Here is a 19,054-nt window from a genome sequence, read left to right on the forward strand (position 1 = left end):
TAGAGGGTAGCTGTAATGATAACCAACTTGCAACGTTTTAATTTTCTCTCCTCTATAGAAAGACAACTTCTCCTTTTTAAGTCTCCTCCCCATCACTTTCTTTGAGGTATAAAGTGAATTATATTCGTCCATTAACTCCAAATTGAAAGCCTCCATGCCTTCTGTTTGTGGTTGGCTATTCATGGTCATCCACCGTTTATACCTTACATCTAACGCTCGAGCAATACTTTATGCTAATTTGCAACCACATGTGAACTTAATTAAGAATAAGTATACTTAATTTGTAGCAATTTTAAGTTGGATGAACTGTTAGGAGATTTTTCTGTGAGAACAAAATTGAAAGACTTGTGACATAACTAAAACCACGGTTAAAAAACATCTAGTAAAGTCGTATTTAGATGTCTTTGTGATGATGTAAAAAGGAGAATTAAAACCAGTTATTGTTGATAGGGTGGATCCACAAATATAGTACAATGTGACTCACTGAAAATTATGAATGTTGGGGCATCATAGCAACTAGTCCATATTAACAAACTCTCTGACACACTCGAGGATTGCCCAACCCAATATAATTTTAATTTGTGGTCCAATCCAAATTTCTTACATCCAAATATTGAAGGCGTAGCAGTGGAATTAATTGCCCTCTATCTTTGTACATTTGGACCACTAAAACAGCAATTATTCAGCCACTTAATAACACACTAATATGTTACTACTATATGAGTTTGAGATTCGAATTCTTGGCTCCACACATCAAATTCTGTCGAATGCGATTTTTAAAGTGAGTGAAATTTATATGAAGCTGTGTTGAACATGTGTTTCCGGTGCAATAATCCGATATTTGATCTAGCACCATAGTAGGATAGGTTGGGATAATGGAGCCAAAGTAGGAGACCGTGTTCTACATTTTCGATACTACGAATTTTTATCGGGATTAGGGTATTGTTTTATATCGTAGGATATTTGACTTGTTATAAATTAACCCTTTTGTTAAGATTTTATTTGTACAAAGAAATGAGACTACTTATCTACGTTTAATTGGTAGAAAAGAGAAATTAAATATTTCATGTTCGAAGAACTTACTTGAGGATCAATTAATCTATATTTTTTCTCAAGAGCATATTCAATGACCCCTTCAAGTCCTGATCAAGACAAATTTGGGAACACGTCAAAGTTAATGCTTCATCTTATGATCTTTAAAATCACCTCTCTTTCGTAATTATGATATTAATATGCGATGTGGTTTAGGGTTTTATCTTTAATTCTCTCTCTGTCTAAAGTGAAGTGATGGACAGTGCAAAGCTCGTACAAGAGCTAGCTACGAATAGGTCATAAATTAAAGACACACAGCCAAACCGAGCACCAAATTTTAGCCTAGCTAATCGAGTGCTATGTGTACAAATATAAGAAACTAAGAACAAATTTTCTTAGTTGAAGTAATGAAAAACCCAGCAATATGGTCTAAAGTTCTAACATCCATACAAAAGAATAAGAGAAAAATGAAATAATTGTATATTTTGTTAGTGGCAGGTTCAAATATTGATGGTCCCTTTATGCACCACCAACTGGGTTACAAGGCCTGAGTAGAAATAACAAAATTTGTCCCAAAAATGAGGAACATCAATGGGCCAATAATCAGACCAGAAACCAAACCCTAGCTTTCATTTCCCATCACCAGGCAGTATAAGCCAACCAAAGAAGAATACCCCACCCTTTTTTTTTTTCCTTTGTAATTATGTGGGGTCTAAATAGCACCCATTTGTATGCAAAAGCCTGGCCTGTGGGTTGGTGGTCCATTGTGCTTCACTAGTGTGGACAAGATCTAGCACCATACATCATGATCTGTGAAGAGAAGGAAGTTGATTTTTATTATTTTTCCCCCTCCATCATAGGATTCTCCTCCCCATGCCCCACTCATCCAACGCTCCTGATTTACTGTCAAGTTTCTTCTTTTGGAACTGTGTGTTTCTGATAGTGAAAACTCACCACCTCCCACCAATCCCAACTGCATAGCCTTGTTATTACTATTCGTTTAGTTCTAAACCCAACATCAAAATTTGGACTACTCGAACTCTGGATTCTTATCAAACAAGACCTAAATGAATTAATGTAAGGACGAGCACGGCCGAGTCGAAGTAGTTGTAAGGGGGTGGGGAGAGGGGGGCGACAGTCTTTCTGTGGAGGTACCTTTCCATGTGCACCATTTATAAGGTACCCACCATTCTGAATTATGGGGGAAGTTTTCAAATACCCCATCACCACCATTTTTGTCACTTTCTTTTCTCTCCCAAGACCTTTTTTTCTGAAATAAAGTCCACTATTAATGCCCATCTGCAGAGGTAAGTTGGAAGAGGTAGGCCTGCAAAACAAAACAAAATATTCATAGCAAGAAGTTTCATAAATTGAATTTTTTTTTCCTGTCACCAACATTCCTGAAATTGTGTTTCTTTTTTCTTTTCAAGAAAATAGGAAATGTGGGTTTTATTTTAAATTGTGGATTTTATTTTTTCAAATGGTCTATTTTGATTCACTAATTTTTCATAAACATCAGCTTTTTATGATTTTTGGTACTAAATTTTTGGAAGTACAGAATCTTGTATAATGCTAACCTATGTTTTGAGTAACATGTATGGAATATAGTATTAAATAGGTAATATGAGGTTAATTCAACGGTAATTAGCACTTGTCTCTGGTGACCAAGAAATAATGAGTTCAAATCTCCTCACTCCTTCTTGTTGTACTAAATATATATATATATAGTGTCAAATATAGAAACATGATTAAATGTTGATGTTAGATGCAATAATATGAAAAATTGCTAGAGCTTTTTTAAAAACTTTATAAAAATGTAGGCACAAAGTAGAATATTTAAAGATATGGCATTTTACTAAATGATTATTCTAGCTAGCTCATAATTGTATAAAAAAACAATTAATAAAATTCACACATACACATATATAATATGATTTGGAACGATTTCATAGTCAAAAAATTGATCATTCATCTAATGATTAAAACATAAGTCACACAACCATATTATAATAGTGTACTAAAAAAAAACCATGTTATAATAGTCAAATTGAATAATTTCTTCAAAATTAAGGTAATACAAAAAATTGCTAAAATAGTCAACCCACCTAAAAATTAAAAAATTTAGTGTTAATCAATGGTATATGTATTTTTAAGTTTATTTTTACATTGGTGAATAGTATAATTAATTATTAGGGAAGAGGAAAGTATGAAATGGGGCATGCTGCCAACTAGGTACTTTTTTTTCTTCTTCTTCTTTTTTTAGTACAACGAAATTTGGTTATTAGGGATAGTTTTTCTTTAACTGATTATAATTTATTATTTCATGGAATTGGAAGTTTTATAAATAAAAAATTGTAAAATGATTACAACAACTTAAAGAATGAGGTCTCTTGTAGCTTAAAATGGAATCAGAATAACTTTGGGAACAACAAAGCTCAGTTTGCCTAAAATTGGAATGTTTTGGAAGGCATTAAATTCCACCAACAACTTGTTACCCAAAAAAAAAAGAAAAAAAAAAGAGAAAAAACATTCTCAATGCAGCTAACTCTTTCAAAATTATTCCTATTTTCACAATTATTATATTTTTTCTGACTTGGCAAACAATCAAACCTACCGTCATGATATAATATAATTTTCAAAGATTTCAATTTTATTTAAATTTGTAAATCTTAAATATTTTATTTGAGTCTCCCTGAATTATCATAATATTTTTCGTTAAAACATCATTTTAGATATTATTTTGAACTTGACACCTAATTCACATCAAATGAATCAACAAAATAATAATAATAATAATAAAGAAACATGAGGTAATATCATTGTTTTTAGTACAAGATGGGGTGAGAATTCAAACACACGATTTTTGGGTCGAAAATAGATGTTTTAATCAGTTGAACTATATTCAAATCGACAACATTATGTCATGTATATGTTTTTACTAAATGATATATATAAAATTGATGTGAAATATATATGTACTCAAGAGCCAATCTAGGTATAGTTCAACTGGTTAATGCACCTATATCTCCTATTCAAAGGTCGTGAGTTCGAATTCTCACTCTCACGTGTTGTACTAATAAAAAAAATATAGGTACACCCATGCAAAGTTAAGAAACAAAAAAGAAAAGATTTTAACTAAATTGAGGGCTAGAGTAAAATAAATACAAAAGTCTAGAAATATTTTAAATTATATTAAAATGAAATATGATTTTTTCTTAGAATAACAAGTAATATATTCTACTTGTTTTGCTTAGATTGTACCTGTCTCTCAAGTATAACTCTGGATCACCCAAAAAAGTGTACTATGGGGGAATGTGTTTTGCCTTGTGAAAGAAATATCAAAGCAAAAGAACAAGTTATGGGTGTGGCCAAGGAACCATATTGGGCCACATAAATGCATTTCAAAAAGAAAATTTATGTATAAACATACAAAAATAAAAATTCAAATTCATTTAAAACTATGTATATCACTAATAATTCTTTGAAAAAAAAAAGATTATGATTCAAAATTATTAATATATAGCCATTTTCTCCTCCAGACACATGTTACTTGTTGAATTAATGGGTCACAAAAGAAACATATATATCTGTACAAAGCAACAAAAATAAATTTTTGATTTCATTTCAGTTTTAGAACTTCTATAACATTATTCTATTCTAATCTATAAATTTTCAACTACCTAGTTTAATCCTTGAATTTGAAAAAACAAAAATCATGTGTTTGATTATTGTGGTTAGTTTGTTATTAATTGTTTAAACAAATGGGATAAAGTAATTTTTAATATGTAATTAACATATTGACATCCATATATAGTAGCCACCTACCTTAGGAATTAGTAATTCCGATGTATTTTCTGACATCAAATGTTAAAAGATCACACGGTTGTCCCATGAAATAGGTGATAGAATAATAAGAATATATATATATATTTTAAAAGTATATAGATTAAAATAGATATTTTAAAATAGAATACATTAATTATGATGCTAGATACTCAAGATTTAGGAACAAAATGAGATCTAAACAAAAATAAAAATGGTAAGTAAGAAAAATATTTAGATTAATAACCAATTTAGTCCACAAACTTACATGATTGCGTTCTATAAACTCTAAACTTTTACGAAGTTGTGCGGTAATTGATGACACATGACTGTAACCTATTTTATATTTTTAAATTTTTGTGTTATATAATATTGATTTCAATTTTATGTCTAATAAGTCGTTTAACTTATCGTAAAATTGAAAGTTCCAACTTTCCTCAAAAGTTTAGAGTCTTATAAAGTTTGACCAAATATTTATTATAAATAAAAGGGAGCAGACAAGAAAAAAGAAAAGAAAAACGGTCGTTGTTTAGAGCACTTAAGTCGCTCTTTTATATTGAAGGCTCCCCCCTTCATCCGAATTTCAGCTTCGAGATCTTAGAGAGAAGAAGAAGAAGGAGAGAGAAAATGGAGCGTCTTCTCAAATGGACAATTCTCTGCAACTAGAGGAAGAATCCAAAGGGATCGCATTGATCCCAACTTTTATATATATATATATATATATTTTAAATTTCCTCTGCATAATTTTGGATCATGCTATCCCTTCGGATTCCTCCTTTAGGCAGTTTTCTTAAAATCTCCACCTCTCCGGCCACCGCGCTCCGCCGTCGTGCCGCCGCCCCGGCCCCATCTCAAACTTTTCCGGCATCCCGAAGTACGGTTCAATCCCTTACATATTTTGCATGTGTTTTTGTTTGGTATTTATTGGATTTAATCTGTTTGGATGATGAGAAAATTTTAGTAGGGCTCTAGATCTGATTTCATAAAAAAATATATCCATAGACGACTTTTGTTTGTCATTATAAGAGATGGGTTTTGTCAGATTTAGCTTATGAACATAAATTTTAAATTGTTTGGATAATTTAATAACCATTTGTTGTATAATTTAAATTCAAAGAAAGAAAAGTCAAAAGAATGCTTCTGAAGTTTGCTAACAAAATATATAAATATTATTGTGTTTTCTGTAACCTTTTAAATTTCCTTTTCTTTTGGCTAAAGAAAAATCATAAATCAAAAGGTTTGAATTAATTTTTGGAGAAATATTTAAAATTCAAAATGACAGTGTAAAAGGAAGCATAAATGCTAGCTTTAAAAAAAAAATGAAAAAAATGGTCTGGGGCACTGATGAAACATCATTAACAGACAACATAGTGGGAGGGGAGTAATTGAGTAGAATTGTGGGAATGAAACAGTGGTTGAACATGAGAAGAAATCAAATCTTGTCTGTCTTTTTTTTTTCCCCCTCTTTTTCCTTTCTTCTTATTATAAGTACTAATAATTTATATATATATATATATATTTTTTTTATCTATCAGGTAATTTAGTTTTGAGTCTTTTGACCACCTGTTTTTTTAAAGAAGATTTTGATGATTAAAAGCTTCCAAACATCTTGATTTCACCTTTGGGAAAAGTTGACTTTTTGATGAAGATAAATGATTAATAGTTAATCTCATTGAATGTGGTACTTTGCAGGGCCTGAATTATATATATATATCCCATCCTTCTTATGATCTTATATATGATTTCTTTTTTCTTTTTTGGTTTCCTAAACAGTAACTTTGAATTCTGGGTTCAAAAAAAAAATAAATAAATAAACTTTGAATTTTGATGTATCTCCTAAAGGTTGCTGCACCATATCATAATGCATTCACGAGACCCTTTTTCTGGTGCTATATATATAGGGCTGATATTCGAACTCACAACCTTTTGATGGGTGAGTTGTGTCTTAATTAGTTGAACAACAAAAATTCATCAAAACCTCATCGATTCTTTTTTGAATTTCAAAAAGAATGAAATATTTTTTGTTCATAAAAGTTATTTGGTAGCGTCAAGGACAACAAACCTTCTGTATCTTCCTGCTACATAATATGATATTGTCCACTTTGGTCATATACTCAAAATATCTTATACCAACGCATGACCTTCCTCTTACCTCAATCAATGTGAGACTTTGGTGACACTCTCAATAGATTTAATTATTTGGGTTTTATTAAAGTTATAATCTCAGAAATTTCACCATTATGTCAATTTAAAATTTTGTTATCTTGGGTTGAGTTGAATAAATTCACACTTGATTTTAACCCAACTCAACCTAACCCGTCAACATCCATGGTAGAAAAACACAACCAAAACTAACCCTTTGAATGGAGGGGTAGCTCTTGGAACAATATTATAAGCATATGGTTGTATAATTATTATGGTGGGGGGTGTTTTTCTCTTGTCTTCCTATTATATTGAGTGTCCAAAAGGCAAAGGAATCCTATACCATGAACATGTGAAGGGGAGCCCTAGAAAACAGTCCTTTAAGCAAACTATTATGCTGTTTGTAATCTAAGAAAATAAAAAGGGTCTTTTCTGATCCTGTTTTTAAGCACATGACCCCAACTTGTGTGTTTTATGGTCTCTTATCTTGCCCATTTAATCCCTTTTTATCACATGGCCTCCACATCTTTTACTGTATATGCTCTCCTTGTCTAAATTTTCTCTTTGAAATAATTTATAAGATGCATTAATGGGGGAGCTCCCAAGTGCAAAGAATTGGTAAAGTGTCGTTTGATTTAGGTCCCATTTGATAATAATTTTGGACGATAATGACTTTGTGTTTTATGTAGTTTAAAGGGCTGAAGGATTACCATACACATCAAAATAAATAAAATCAAATAATTCATTGGTAAGAAAATATAGGAAAGAAGAAAAATTAATTATTTTTTTAAGAAATATTTTATTCTTTAATAAATCTTTATAAAAGAAAAAACATGAAAATTATAAAAAGAATGAGCCCTTTGGTTTTCAAATTTGGTTAATGTTTCATTATAAATAGTAATCTATTTTTGGGCTGGATGCTTGCTTAAGTTTTTTGAGACTCTAATATCATATTAATATTCATGAGCTTCATCTCAAAATCAATTGGTAATGAGAAGAGTAATCATGTCTATTATAAACCCTTAACCAGTTCGGAGAAAAAAAAAAGAAAGATTATTATTATTCCTAGAGTGTTTATTTCTTTATTTTCTTTTTAATTTTAAAAGCTCTTATTTACTAACGATTTCCCCTTTTTAATCTATTTTCATAAACACCTTCTAAAGTCATAGATGTATCTATCTATATATATATATATATATTAAAACTACTTTTTAAAAAATATATTACAAAACAAAGAATTTGAAGGTGGTGCGTTTGGTCCTAGCTAGGATTGGAAGGAAATAATGAAATATTTTGGGACATGGAAATTAAATAGTATCATTAACTTGTCCTCCCACATGGAATATATATATATATATATATGAGTAATAAAAAAATGTCTCACTATTATACTACACAAAGCTTCAAGGACACAGAAAAACAGCCAAACAAAAACCCTAAATCTGATTTTTGCCCCTTCTCAATGTCTAAAAATATTTATACATATCAAATTTGCATTTAAAAAATTTTGGATGGACCCATTTTCTCTGAATTGCCTCAAAATTCAAAAAATTATCGTAAAAATAAAAAGGTTTAAATGATATTTTTTGTTTTTATATTTTTAATTTTAGTGCATTTTAGTCCATATATTTTCAAAACGTCTATTTTTATTCTTCTATTTTCAAGTTGTGTCCATTTTAGCTTAAGACGTTTCAGTCCACGTAATTTTGAAAAATAATGTTTTTGTCCCTTCATTTTCTTTCTTTCCCATTTTTTATCAAAATTTTAGTACGATAATTCCACTCAACAAACGTCTTCTGTAGCCATAATTTTGTATTTAAGTGAGCACCAGTGAAAATTCAGTAATAAAAGTATAAATTCAAAGTATAAAAAATTATAAACTAAATGGAAATTAAACTTAAATTTCAAAGATACAAATATAATATTATAAATTTAAAGATGGAATAGAAACTTAACTTAAAATTTATAGACGGAATAATATAAATTAATTAATTAAAAAAACCATTTCTTCCCTTTCCTTAATTTGGAGAAGTTTTTCGATGCCATTAATGTAATGTCTAATCTGATCTGATCCCTGTAAAATCTTTCGTATATTGAACATTTTTAATGGTCACAACACCTCATATCTCAAGGATTTGATTGAAAAGAAAGTTGAAGATTTTTCCCAATATTTTGTTATATAAATATGCACCCACTCCTTTTTGTTGATTTCCCCTTTTATAATATTTATTTTTTCATTGTTATTAACTATAAGCATTATTTCTGACCAAATCAAGTCAAAGTTCAAATATTTTATTTCACCTCATTTAATTAGTGGCTGAAAATTTTCATCCAATTAATAATTACATTGGTGGGAGAAGACAAGATATTTGTGTTTAATGTAAGACTTTCTTCTTCATCCTTAAAAAAATCGATCTATATCTTTAAATTTTATATTCTAGTTCGTATTCTTTAAAAGAATTAAGTAGAATTTATATTTCAAATTATGTGCCTCCAATCTAGTATTGAATTTTAGCATTTTTAGATAAATATTTCAAAATATAAAGACAAATCCAAAATAAATGTTAAAGTATTATATTGGGTTCCAAACCTCAATTATTTGAATAAAATTCTAGGTAGTTGATGTGACAAATATCCCCAACTAATATTATTGTGTCATAAACTACATGTGCGTGTGTGTATATATATACCCAAAATAAATAAATAAATAAAAATCAATGAATATCAAGGTAAACATTAATGAATAAATAAACAAATAAATATATATATATATATATTTCTGATTTTGTTTGTTTATTTATTTTGGGTATATTATATTCTATTAAAATTTTGGATTTTTTTTAAATGAATATCAAGGTAAATGAATGTTGTGGTTGATTATTTTTTATAGTGTGGTGTGACCAATTTGGTGCAATGTCTGCCTCTTTTGAGAAGAAATGATAATGTTTTTGGGGAGGAGCAAAGTCTCCCCTTAGTGAGAGGCATGGGAGGCCCCATTTCCCCATAATTCTGCTTCTTGTTACAAAACTTTCTTTGATATCTGTACCTTTGCTTCTAGAATTCAAATGGGTCTCTTCTATAAAAATAAATTTGTATAAGCAATTAAAAAAAAAAAGAGAGAAGCTTGTCCCTTCACTAATCTAGGACGGCAACCATTTGGTGTTGAACTCATCTTCTCTTAATTATCTTAGTTCCTTTAGACCAACGAACCAACCATGATAGATAATTCATTGGTTAGTATGACATACATATTTCAACTCCTTCAATAATTCACCTTTTCTCGAAAGATATTATATGTGGAATGTTCTTCTCATACTTGTAATCTAATAATTACTAATTTTAAGAATGAGTCAAGTCACTTTTAATGTAAATAACGTTGGATTGAGACATTCATAAGAGAAAATGAATTGCGGGTCTAAGTGGCACTATTAGAAGAACCCTGGAGAATACGAGGGAGATTAAATTGAGGAGAAAAGATCAATATATTCTTACCTTAAATTTAGTAGGGTGTAATTTCAATTTCATCTAAATCAACCTTAGGCCGCAGATAAATATGACAACTTTTATTTTTTTAAGTTTTTATTTGAAGAACCATTTGAAAAAATATTCTCTATTTTGGAGATTTATTCCACGGACAATCTTATACATTATTGGTTGAACTTGATATTGCACACTGACTTTCATCCAAATGGTTGAATTTTGAGATAAAATTAGTTGGTAAATGCATCGAAATTAAACAAAAGGTAAAGTTTTTCAACGCCAGTCTAAATTTGGATTTTAATGTTTTATAGGGAAAAAGTTACACACCTGCCAAGTTCAATGGTAAAAATAAAGTAGATATTTTTAATTCCCCACCTAACTAATCTAACTTATACTAAAGATTTTAGGATTTTTCTCTGATTAATTCTTTAATTAGGGTGTGACAATGCAATAATAATAGTAAAGGAAAAACAGTGGGATAGACAATAGACAGCACACTGTGGAAGTGGTTGAGGATGGGCATAATGGGTGGGTTGGTGTGGACAGTGGAATGCCATATGGACAACTTTGTAGGGGACAGCCTCTACTGTTCACAAAGACCCTTACTATAATTCTACAGTATTTTTTGCTAAGAATGTCTATTTTTTTGTCAAATTTGACAGAGACACTTAAACATGTTTGTTTCATTTTCATTTTTCAATATTTTTCAAAAAATAGAAAAAGGAAACACACACATCCACGAAACCATTCTTTAACCTAGGGTAGGAATTGTATTATAATTAGAACAACTTCAAATATTTCATTTGTATTGATGTTTGGATAAGACTATTGTAATTGAACTTCGAAGTTTTGATTGATGTTTAGGGTGATTTCCAATCTAGCTTGAGCCAAGTTTAGAAGAAGCTTGGTGAGGAAGGATTTGGTTGTGGGAAGCAAATACTCCAATGTTCATGTCAATCGATCTTAAATCTCAAATCGAGATTGGATTGCATATTGGAGTAAAAAATGATGCTTCTATTTATAGGGAGTTGGAGTTAACTGCAGCGACGTCCGACTTGTGCTGTTGTGAAATTAATTCCACATAAATAGACTGTCAAGTCCCTAAGGTTAGAGCATGATGCTACCCTTGACCAAATGGAGAAGTCACCTCTTGATCGAATTTCAAGACCGTCTCCGAAATTCTAGAAAAATATCTTTTAACATACTAATATAGATCTTAAAACACCAAGTAGCAAACCCCTTTTTACCCTCCAAAATTTGAAATATGTTAAAAAGTATGTATTGAAGTTTTTGGAATTGCACCAGTATCATGAAAATTTGTATTAAAATGGCAAAAGAATGAAGGATAGACATACAATAGCATTCAAATTTTACTTGGAAAAACCACTCATATAAAAGAGTGTATTCACTTTAAATTCTACCAAAAATCATTACATACTTGTTAGATTTTGTAATTACAAGCGTCTTTTGAGTCAAATTACAGAGAATTTAAGTAACCCATATTTAACATCCAGAATGATAGGATGGTATGATTTCAAATAAAACAAAATACCACAAAAAAGTCATACTTAAATTTAAAGGGAACAATGTCCTTATGTGAAAATATGGAAATCCGCTGTTCTGAACCAAGAGTTGGGCTGCCGGTTAGATCTGGGCCTAAAGGCCAGGCCCAACTTGAATCTGTCTTGCTTTGAATAATTTTCTGTCATGCTCCGTTGGCATGTTGGCATCTCGAATGTATAGAAAACGATTTCAAATTCATGAAATGATTTCAAATTCCTAATTGCGTTTGGAACCAAAATAATGGTAAATCATTAAAATTAAAATTTATTATTGGGATGTTCACCACAAATGAAAAAAATGTATAACATTCTACTATTATACCCTTAATATTTTGTAGAATATTATATTATTAATAATATATTTTTTTAATATAAACTAGTAATTTCAACTACGAAAAACATAAATAACTTAATCAAATTAACCTAACAAAAATTAAAACTTGTCAATGTCACATTTATTTTAAAAACTAAAAAAAAAACTTGCAAATTTTTTTATTCAAATACTAGAAAAATTCTTAAAATCAAATTATTTCAATTTATTCGCAACAATTTGTTTCTTTTTTTTATTTTTATCAAAGTTATTTATGATATGCAATACAAAAAAATAAAAGCAAAAGGAAAAAGAAATACCTAAAAAACATAAACATATAAAAATCTAAACAATATTGAAATATAAGGAATCTTAAATACACCAAAAACAAAATAGAAAATCAATCTTTGTTACCGTCGCAAAAAAAAAAGAATAAAAAGAACTAATGAGAAATCAAAATTTGAAACTAATTTGGTTGATGATGTCCAAGGATGTTAGAGTGCTAAATTTTTTTCACGTAGGGCAAAATCAGAATTTGTTACATTTAAATTTAAAATTCTCACAAATTGGACCTATTTCGAACGGAAAATGTTTAAACCAAAAACAGAATTCAAAATCATTCATTATTTCAAATTATTTTTTCTTTATTTATCCAAACACGAGAAATTATTTCAAATTTCGTTAAGATTTTGAAATCCATCCAAATCGAAAAAGGACAATGGTAGCAAGTAACTTAACAGAGATAATACATTTAGAAGCTACCGATTCTTAACTCAATCTAATTTCAGTGTTTGGCACAATAGATAGAAGTAAAAGAACAAAAGAAGAAGCAGACTCGGATTACTAAAATGCTCCTATTACATTAACATTTATTCATACATACATCCAATAATACCTTAAACCCGATACCCAACCAAGAAATTTAACCAAAGATTTCGGCTTATTAAAGTGTTTTCTTTTAATTCGTCCCTCACTTCTCATCCATAGAAATATTGCTTTTAAAAATGGTGGTAAGTTCTCAAATATTTAATAATAAGAAGTCTTCATAAACCTAACACGTTAATAATTGTCATATTTGCAAGTTTGTTATATGAAAATACAATCTTTAAATATGACAAGTTTAATATATGAACATTTATAGATAGGATTGTCGAAGGAAAGGGAAAATTGTCTCAATGGCAAAGACCCATTTTGTGGTAGTATCCCGGCCAGCAGTAATGAAATAAGATAAATGTCTCTTAGGACAACCCCTCCCATCAAGCACAGAAAATGGTGGAATTTGGTATTCCGGTGGATAAGGAACGGTTTCATGATACGGAGGATATAGATTAAAGGCCGGATTGTTCCTGCATTCTTTGGGCTTTTTAAATGGAGTTTTTCAAGTATTTTCCGAGTTCAATTATGTCAAAAAGATCAAAAAGATGAAGCAAAGTATTTATTTTATACTTTATTAACAGAAGAAAGGAGACACATTAGACAACTTAAAAGACCTTGAGAATTACAAACATTGCGGTGGCCAGACACAAACAATGACCAACAAAGAAATTTTAGCCAGAGATTTCGATGGACTTGATTTGAGGCTTGGTCTCCTCCAGTTTAGGCACTGTGACAGTGAGAACTCCATTCTCCATGCTGGCCTTCACATCTTCAACTTTGGCATTCTCCGGCAGCCGGAATCTCCTCATGAACTTTCCACTGCTGCGCTCGATTCTGTGCCATTTGTCGTTCTTCTCCTCGTGCTCTCTGCTTCTCTCCCCAGTGATGTGCAGAACTGTGCCTTCTTCAACCTCAACTTTGAGTTCTTCCTTTTTGATCCCAGGGAGATCGGCGGTGAAGATATGAGCTTGTGGGGTCTCCTTCCAGTCGATGCCAAAAGCAGAGGCTTCGCCGGCGAAGGAAGGGGCAATGCCGCCCATCGAGTTTGAGAACGGAAACCCATCAAATGGGTCGAAGATGTTGCTTCGGCGGCCACCGAAAATGCTTGGAATCAGAGACATTGTGTTTGCTTGGCTGTTGAAATTAGCTTTGAGTAAAGAGTGCACAGAGTGTGGATCGGTATTTTGTTTCTCGTTTTGTTGCTGATTGCGGATTTGAGGAACACTGAAGCCTTTAAATACGATGAAAGAATCTAAGACCATTCCCGGCCTTTCTGGTATTTTCCCTTCCCTTTTCTGACCTTTTGTTTGAAAATTAGTGTGACAGAAGTTCTAGAAATTTCCACTATCTTCTCCAACTTTCTACACCAGTTGGAATTTCCATTTTATTTCTATTATAAAATATTAAGTAAATATTTCACTTTTGAGAACTCTGTCGGTAAACCTTTCTAAAGAAAAATAATGAAATCCTAGGAATTATATGAACTAAATCATTAGTTTTGAATGATTCTGGGACCAATTATTACTTAATAAAAGTATAGACTCTAAATATATTTTCTTTAATCATAAAAGTATTGAAAGATTTTTTTCTTAATTTAAATATTATTTGGCAATTATGAAAATTATGCAAATATAAACAAAACTAGGTGACAACTGCCAATTTCATAACAAGTTATATATAGAAATAAAGCGAAAAAAAAAAGATACAATTTTAATATTATAATTAGTGGGAGTTGTAAGAGAGGAGAAGGAGAAAAGAGAAGAGGTTGGAAGCTCCTACTTTGAAACTTGGGAGACGTCGAGATTATTCAACATTAATGAAGTTGGTTGTTAATACTGAATTCTAATCACTTGTGGAAGATGAGTCGGAAGAGTGTAAAGACCATCAACACAAATAAAGAAGAGAGCTTTCACGTTCAAGTTAGTAGAAATTTGAGGTATTATCTCGAGATGAGCAATCTGATTCATTTACTTGAGTATGAAGTTTATCTTTATATGTATAGACGTTGATAGGTGGGACTCACTCACTGATCACTTCATACGACTGCGAGATTCTTGATGTAATATTTGTAGTGGTGGACGAGCGGTTGAAAAATAGTTCCTTATAATACCTCAGTCTTTACATAAGCTTGAGTATGAGTGAGGTTGTGAAGTGTGATTCCTTAGCTTTGGATATCAGACTTCATATCTCAGATCTCAACAACATAGCTTCTCCTACATTGTAGACGGTTGTTTTGCACTACCCAACATTGTTGAAACTGGGAAATTTCCAACCTATAGTTATTGGGCCTTTTCATTTGGGATTAGATATGAAATTCGCCATAGGCTTGTAGTTCAATTTTTTTTACGTTTTCGGTGTTTGGAGGTCTCGTTGATGTGTCGACGTGCATACTAAAATAGTCCTATCAATCTATAAGTGTTAAATGACGTCATTTTGTTGCTATATTTGTAAATATGACAATGTGAATTGCTATCCATTGAAATTTCTCAATTATTTTTTTGGTACCCGCACTAAATTTTTTACAATTACTTATTTTATGAGAATAAGAAAAGTGCATTCTTCTCATCTATAGAAAATTTGTGAGTAGTATTCTAAGTTAGGTTTAATTTTCCCCATTTATTTAAATGGACAGAACTTTCCTAATTCAGGAATAAGCTTCTCTTAAATTCATGTGTGGTGCTGTAGCATATAAACAAGTGAATTTTTTAATTTTATTAAATAAAAGTGAATTCATGTTTAGGTTTAATCCTTGTAATGGGAGTTTTTTCCTATTTAAATTTAACATTGAAACGAATGAATTAAAAATAGTTAAAATTGTTAAGCTCATAATTGATTGGGCCTGGTTTATTGACGAAGAGAGAGTCCAAAATGGGTCCAGAAGGAAGTAGAAGCTTGTGGAAACCTTCACCCTCAAGAGAAATCGCAAGGAAAACACCAGAAACCACTCGCATGTTCTGCTACATCGCCTATTTAAATTCTTCAAATGTAGCGATGGAAGAGCATCGAAATTCACAAGCAGCAAACAAAATCCCACTTCCCCCAAATTCCGATCTATCAATCAAATCCACTATCCCTCTCTCTGCGTTCTTCCAATTTCAACAAAATTTGAAGAAGCATGTCGCTGATTCCAAGCATTTTCGGTGGCCGCCGCAGCAACATCTTCGACCCCTTCTCGCTGGATGTATGGGATCCGTTCGATGGGTTCCCATTTTCCAATTGCACCGCATTGGCCAACGCCCATTCCTCTGCTTCTGAAACCTCTGCTTTTGCCAACACTCGAATCGACTGGAAGGAGACCCCACAAGCCCACGTCTTCAAGGCTGATCTTCCAGGGATCAAAAAGGAGGAAGTGAAAGTGGAGGTTGAAGAGGGAAGAGTTCTGCAGATCAGTGGAGAGAGAAGCAGAGAGCAGGAGGAGAAGAACGACAAGTGGCACAGAATCGAGCGGAGCAGTGGAAAGTTCATGAGGAGATTCAGGCTGCCGGAGAATGCCAAAGTTGAGGAAGTGAAGGCCAGCATGGAGAATGGAGTTCTCACTGTGACGGTGCCTAAAATGGAAGAGAAGAAGCCTGAAATAAAGTCCATTGACATCTCTGGTTAGACAGAATCTTGTTGGTGCATCTGATGCTGTCTCTGCCCATGTTTGGATCAGTTGTTACTGTGTCAACGAATGGTGTTGAATAAATGGTGTCTCTGTGTTTTGTTGGTGTCTTCTTCAGCGTGTCTGTAACTTCGAAAGGATGAAAAGATGTCTGGGTTGTGCATGATGTCATATGATGGGAAATGAATACAATCTAAGTTGAGTTTTTCAAATTTCTTCTTCCATTTGTCATCAGCTGTTTATTTCAGTTACAAATTTGCGTAGATTAGATAATGTCCAAAGTCTGTTTCTTAAAAATGATTTGAACTTGGCGTTAGTTTCCAAGAATTGTTCGGACTGATGTTTAGGATATGGCAAGTAGATTTCTTGAAGAAAATGAGTTGCATGCAAAAGTGAGAGGTTGGGAGATCTATAGGTCTGTTTTTAAGCTCAAGCTCTTGTGTTTTGTGATGCCTCTAATCCTATTTTCACGAGTACCAAGTACATTGAGCTGCTTGTTCGTTTTTATCTCTGATATCCAAAATTTCCAAATCCAACAATTAGTAAAAATAAGTCACGACCTCCACTTAGACCAAAGTTTGGAACTGGCTGTTAGGACATGAAAGTGGAACAATATCACACCTCGCTATTTTCCATCCATGGCAAGATTCATTCTTTCTTTGTGCTTATGACCCAGATTTCATATGATTTACATTGTTTTATTGGCAGAATCATTGACCAATGATTCTGCTCTTTCCTGTATCGTACAAGTACAAATTCTGGTGTATAAATATTTCATATCCTGTCATACAAATCGATCAAGGCAGATTCTTCGTTTTCTATAAAGAAAATTAAAATTGCATGGTCCCGTACTTACCAATTCAATGATGATTTTTTATTGTTCCAAAATTTCTATATAGTTTTGGGAATATTCCAAAAATGAAAAATAAATAAACATAATTAATTGCAAAGTACTTTTAAGTTTCTTAATAAATTTTGGAAACCATCAACAACAAACAAAAAATGAAAACATTACTAAACAGATCTTAAGGTTTCGTTTGGTAACGTAAATTCAATTGCTTAATTGAATATGGTAAAACTATGGACTGGTGGCACTATCGGATACTTGTTCTTCCCGTGTTCCATCCCTTCAAGATTTTTTTTCCTTTTTTTATATTTTATATTTTTTAATTTAAAATATTTTGAAAATATTTTCTTTAAGTTATTATATTTTCTTAAACAAAAATTTCCTATTTTTAAATTATTTTGAAATTTGATTCTTTATTTAAAACTAATAACTTATACTTTAAAAAAATTATGTTTTAAATTATATTTTCTGTAATGAATTATATTGTCCGAATATATGTTATAGATTTTTATATTATATTTACTCAATTTTATTTTAACTAAAAATAAAAATAAACTAACATTAATTAAAGATGTATATTTTTGTTAAGAAGTCGTGCGTTTCAATCTGGACCCACGAGTTGTTGTATTAAAAAAACTAAGAAATAATTATTAAACCTATTTTAGTTTCTATTTCTTTTTTCAAAAGACAATGAATAGAAATAGTTATCAAATATATTCTCATTTTGTTTAAAAAAAGTAGAAACGGAAAATAGAAAAAGCAAACAGTAAACAATAAAGAACGTGACTAAACAAGCCCCTAAATTTCTCGACATTAAATGAGATTGTCCTGCTGCTGATTCTCAAGCTCCCTCCTCTCCTCTCCTCTTCTTCTCGAACCCTCTGAAGCTCTTTTTTTCCCCCTTTTTTTTCTCTTTTTTTAACTCCCCTCCTGATCATGGATTCTCAGTCATGGAAGGCCATCTCTTATTTATGTATTTCTGTTTCTTTTAGGAGTTAAAAACCAAAAGCAGGTGTTGCACCTTTAGATTCTGAAATTTGCAGAGAAGATATCTAAAATGAATAACGCATAAAAAATAGGGGTGCAAATTGTGCTAATTCCTCTTAAAGATGAATTGTACTCAGAAGAGGGGGTGTTTTCTTTACGAAAAGTAATTGCCATCCAAAAGATCAATAGGAGAAATTGTTAAAATCATTGTAAGAAACAAATGCTGAAATGATTTTATCTCCACAAATTTGTGACTGAATGAAATAAACAGCTGATGACAATAATGGAAGAAGAAGAAAAAGGAAAACTCACAACTTAGATAAACAGATTGCATTCATTTCCAATTACACAAGCCAAGTTTTTTTTGTTTTCATCTTTTCAAAGTTACAGACACC

General features: G+C 31.3%; 2 protein-coding genes and 1 long non-coding RNA gene across 3 annotated transcripts; 2 read left to right on the forward strand and 1 right to left on the reverse strand.

Moving 5' to 3' along the window:
- Positions 1 to 5,381: 5,381 nt before the first annotated feature.
- Positions 5,382 to 10,385, forward strand: LOC148209254 (uncharacterized). Its single transcript, XR_015787042.1, has 2 exons — positions 5,382 to 5,728; positions 9,887 to 10,385. It is a non-coding gene; the product is annotated as an uncharacterized LOC148209254 (long non-coding RNA).
- A 3,385-nt stretch (positions 10,386 to 13,770) lies between these two features.
- Positions 13,771 to 14,489, reverse strand: LOC111010116 (17.6 kDa class I heat shock protein 3-like). The gene has a single exon (XM_022283444.2). The coding sequence runs from the start codon at positions 14,484 to 14,486 to the stop codon at positions 13,896 to 13,898; it is 591 nt and encodes a 196-aa protein (XP_022139136.2). The 5' UTR covers positions 14,487 to 14,489; the 3' UTR covers positions 13,771 to 13,895.
- A 1,695-nt stretch (positions 14,490 to 16,184) lies between these two features.
- LOC111010034 (17.8 kDa class I heat shock protein) lies at positions 16,185 to 17,037 on the forward strand. Its single transcript, XM_088117812.1, has one exon. The coding sequence runs from the start codon at positions 16,340 to 16,342 to the stop codon at positions 16,823 to 16,825; it is 486 nt and encodes a 161-aa protein (XP_087973938.1). The 5' UTR covers positions 16,185 to 16,339; the 3' UTR covers positions 16,826 to 17,037.
- The last annotated feature ends 2,017 nt before the right edge of the window (positions 17,038 to 19,054 follow it).

Source organism: Momordica charantia, assembly GCF_013281855.1.
Source record: "Momordica charantia cultivar OHB3-1 chromosome 9 unlocalized genomic scaffold, Mcharantia_2.0 BLBB01000009.1, whole genome shotgun sequence".
NCBI classification, from domain to species: Eukaryota; Viridiplantae; Streptophyta; class Magnoliopsida; order Cucurbitales; family Cucurbitaceae; genus Momordica; species Momordica charantia.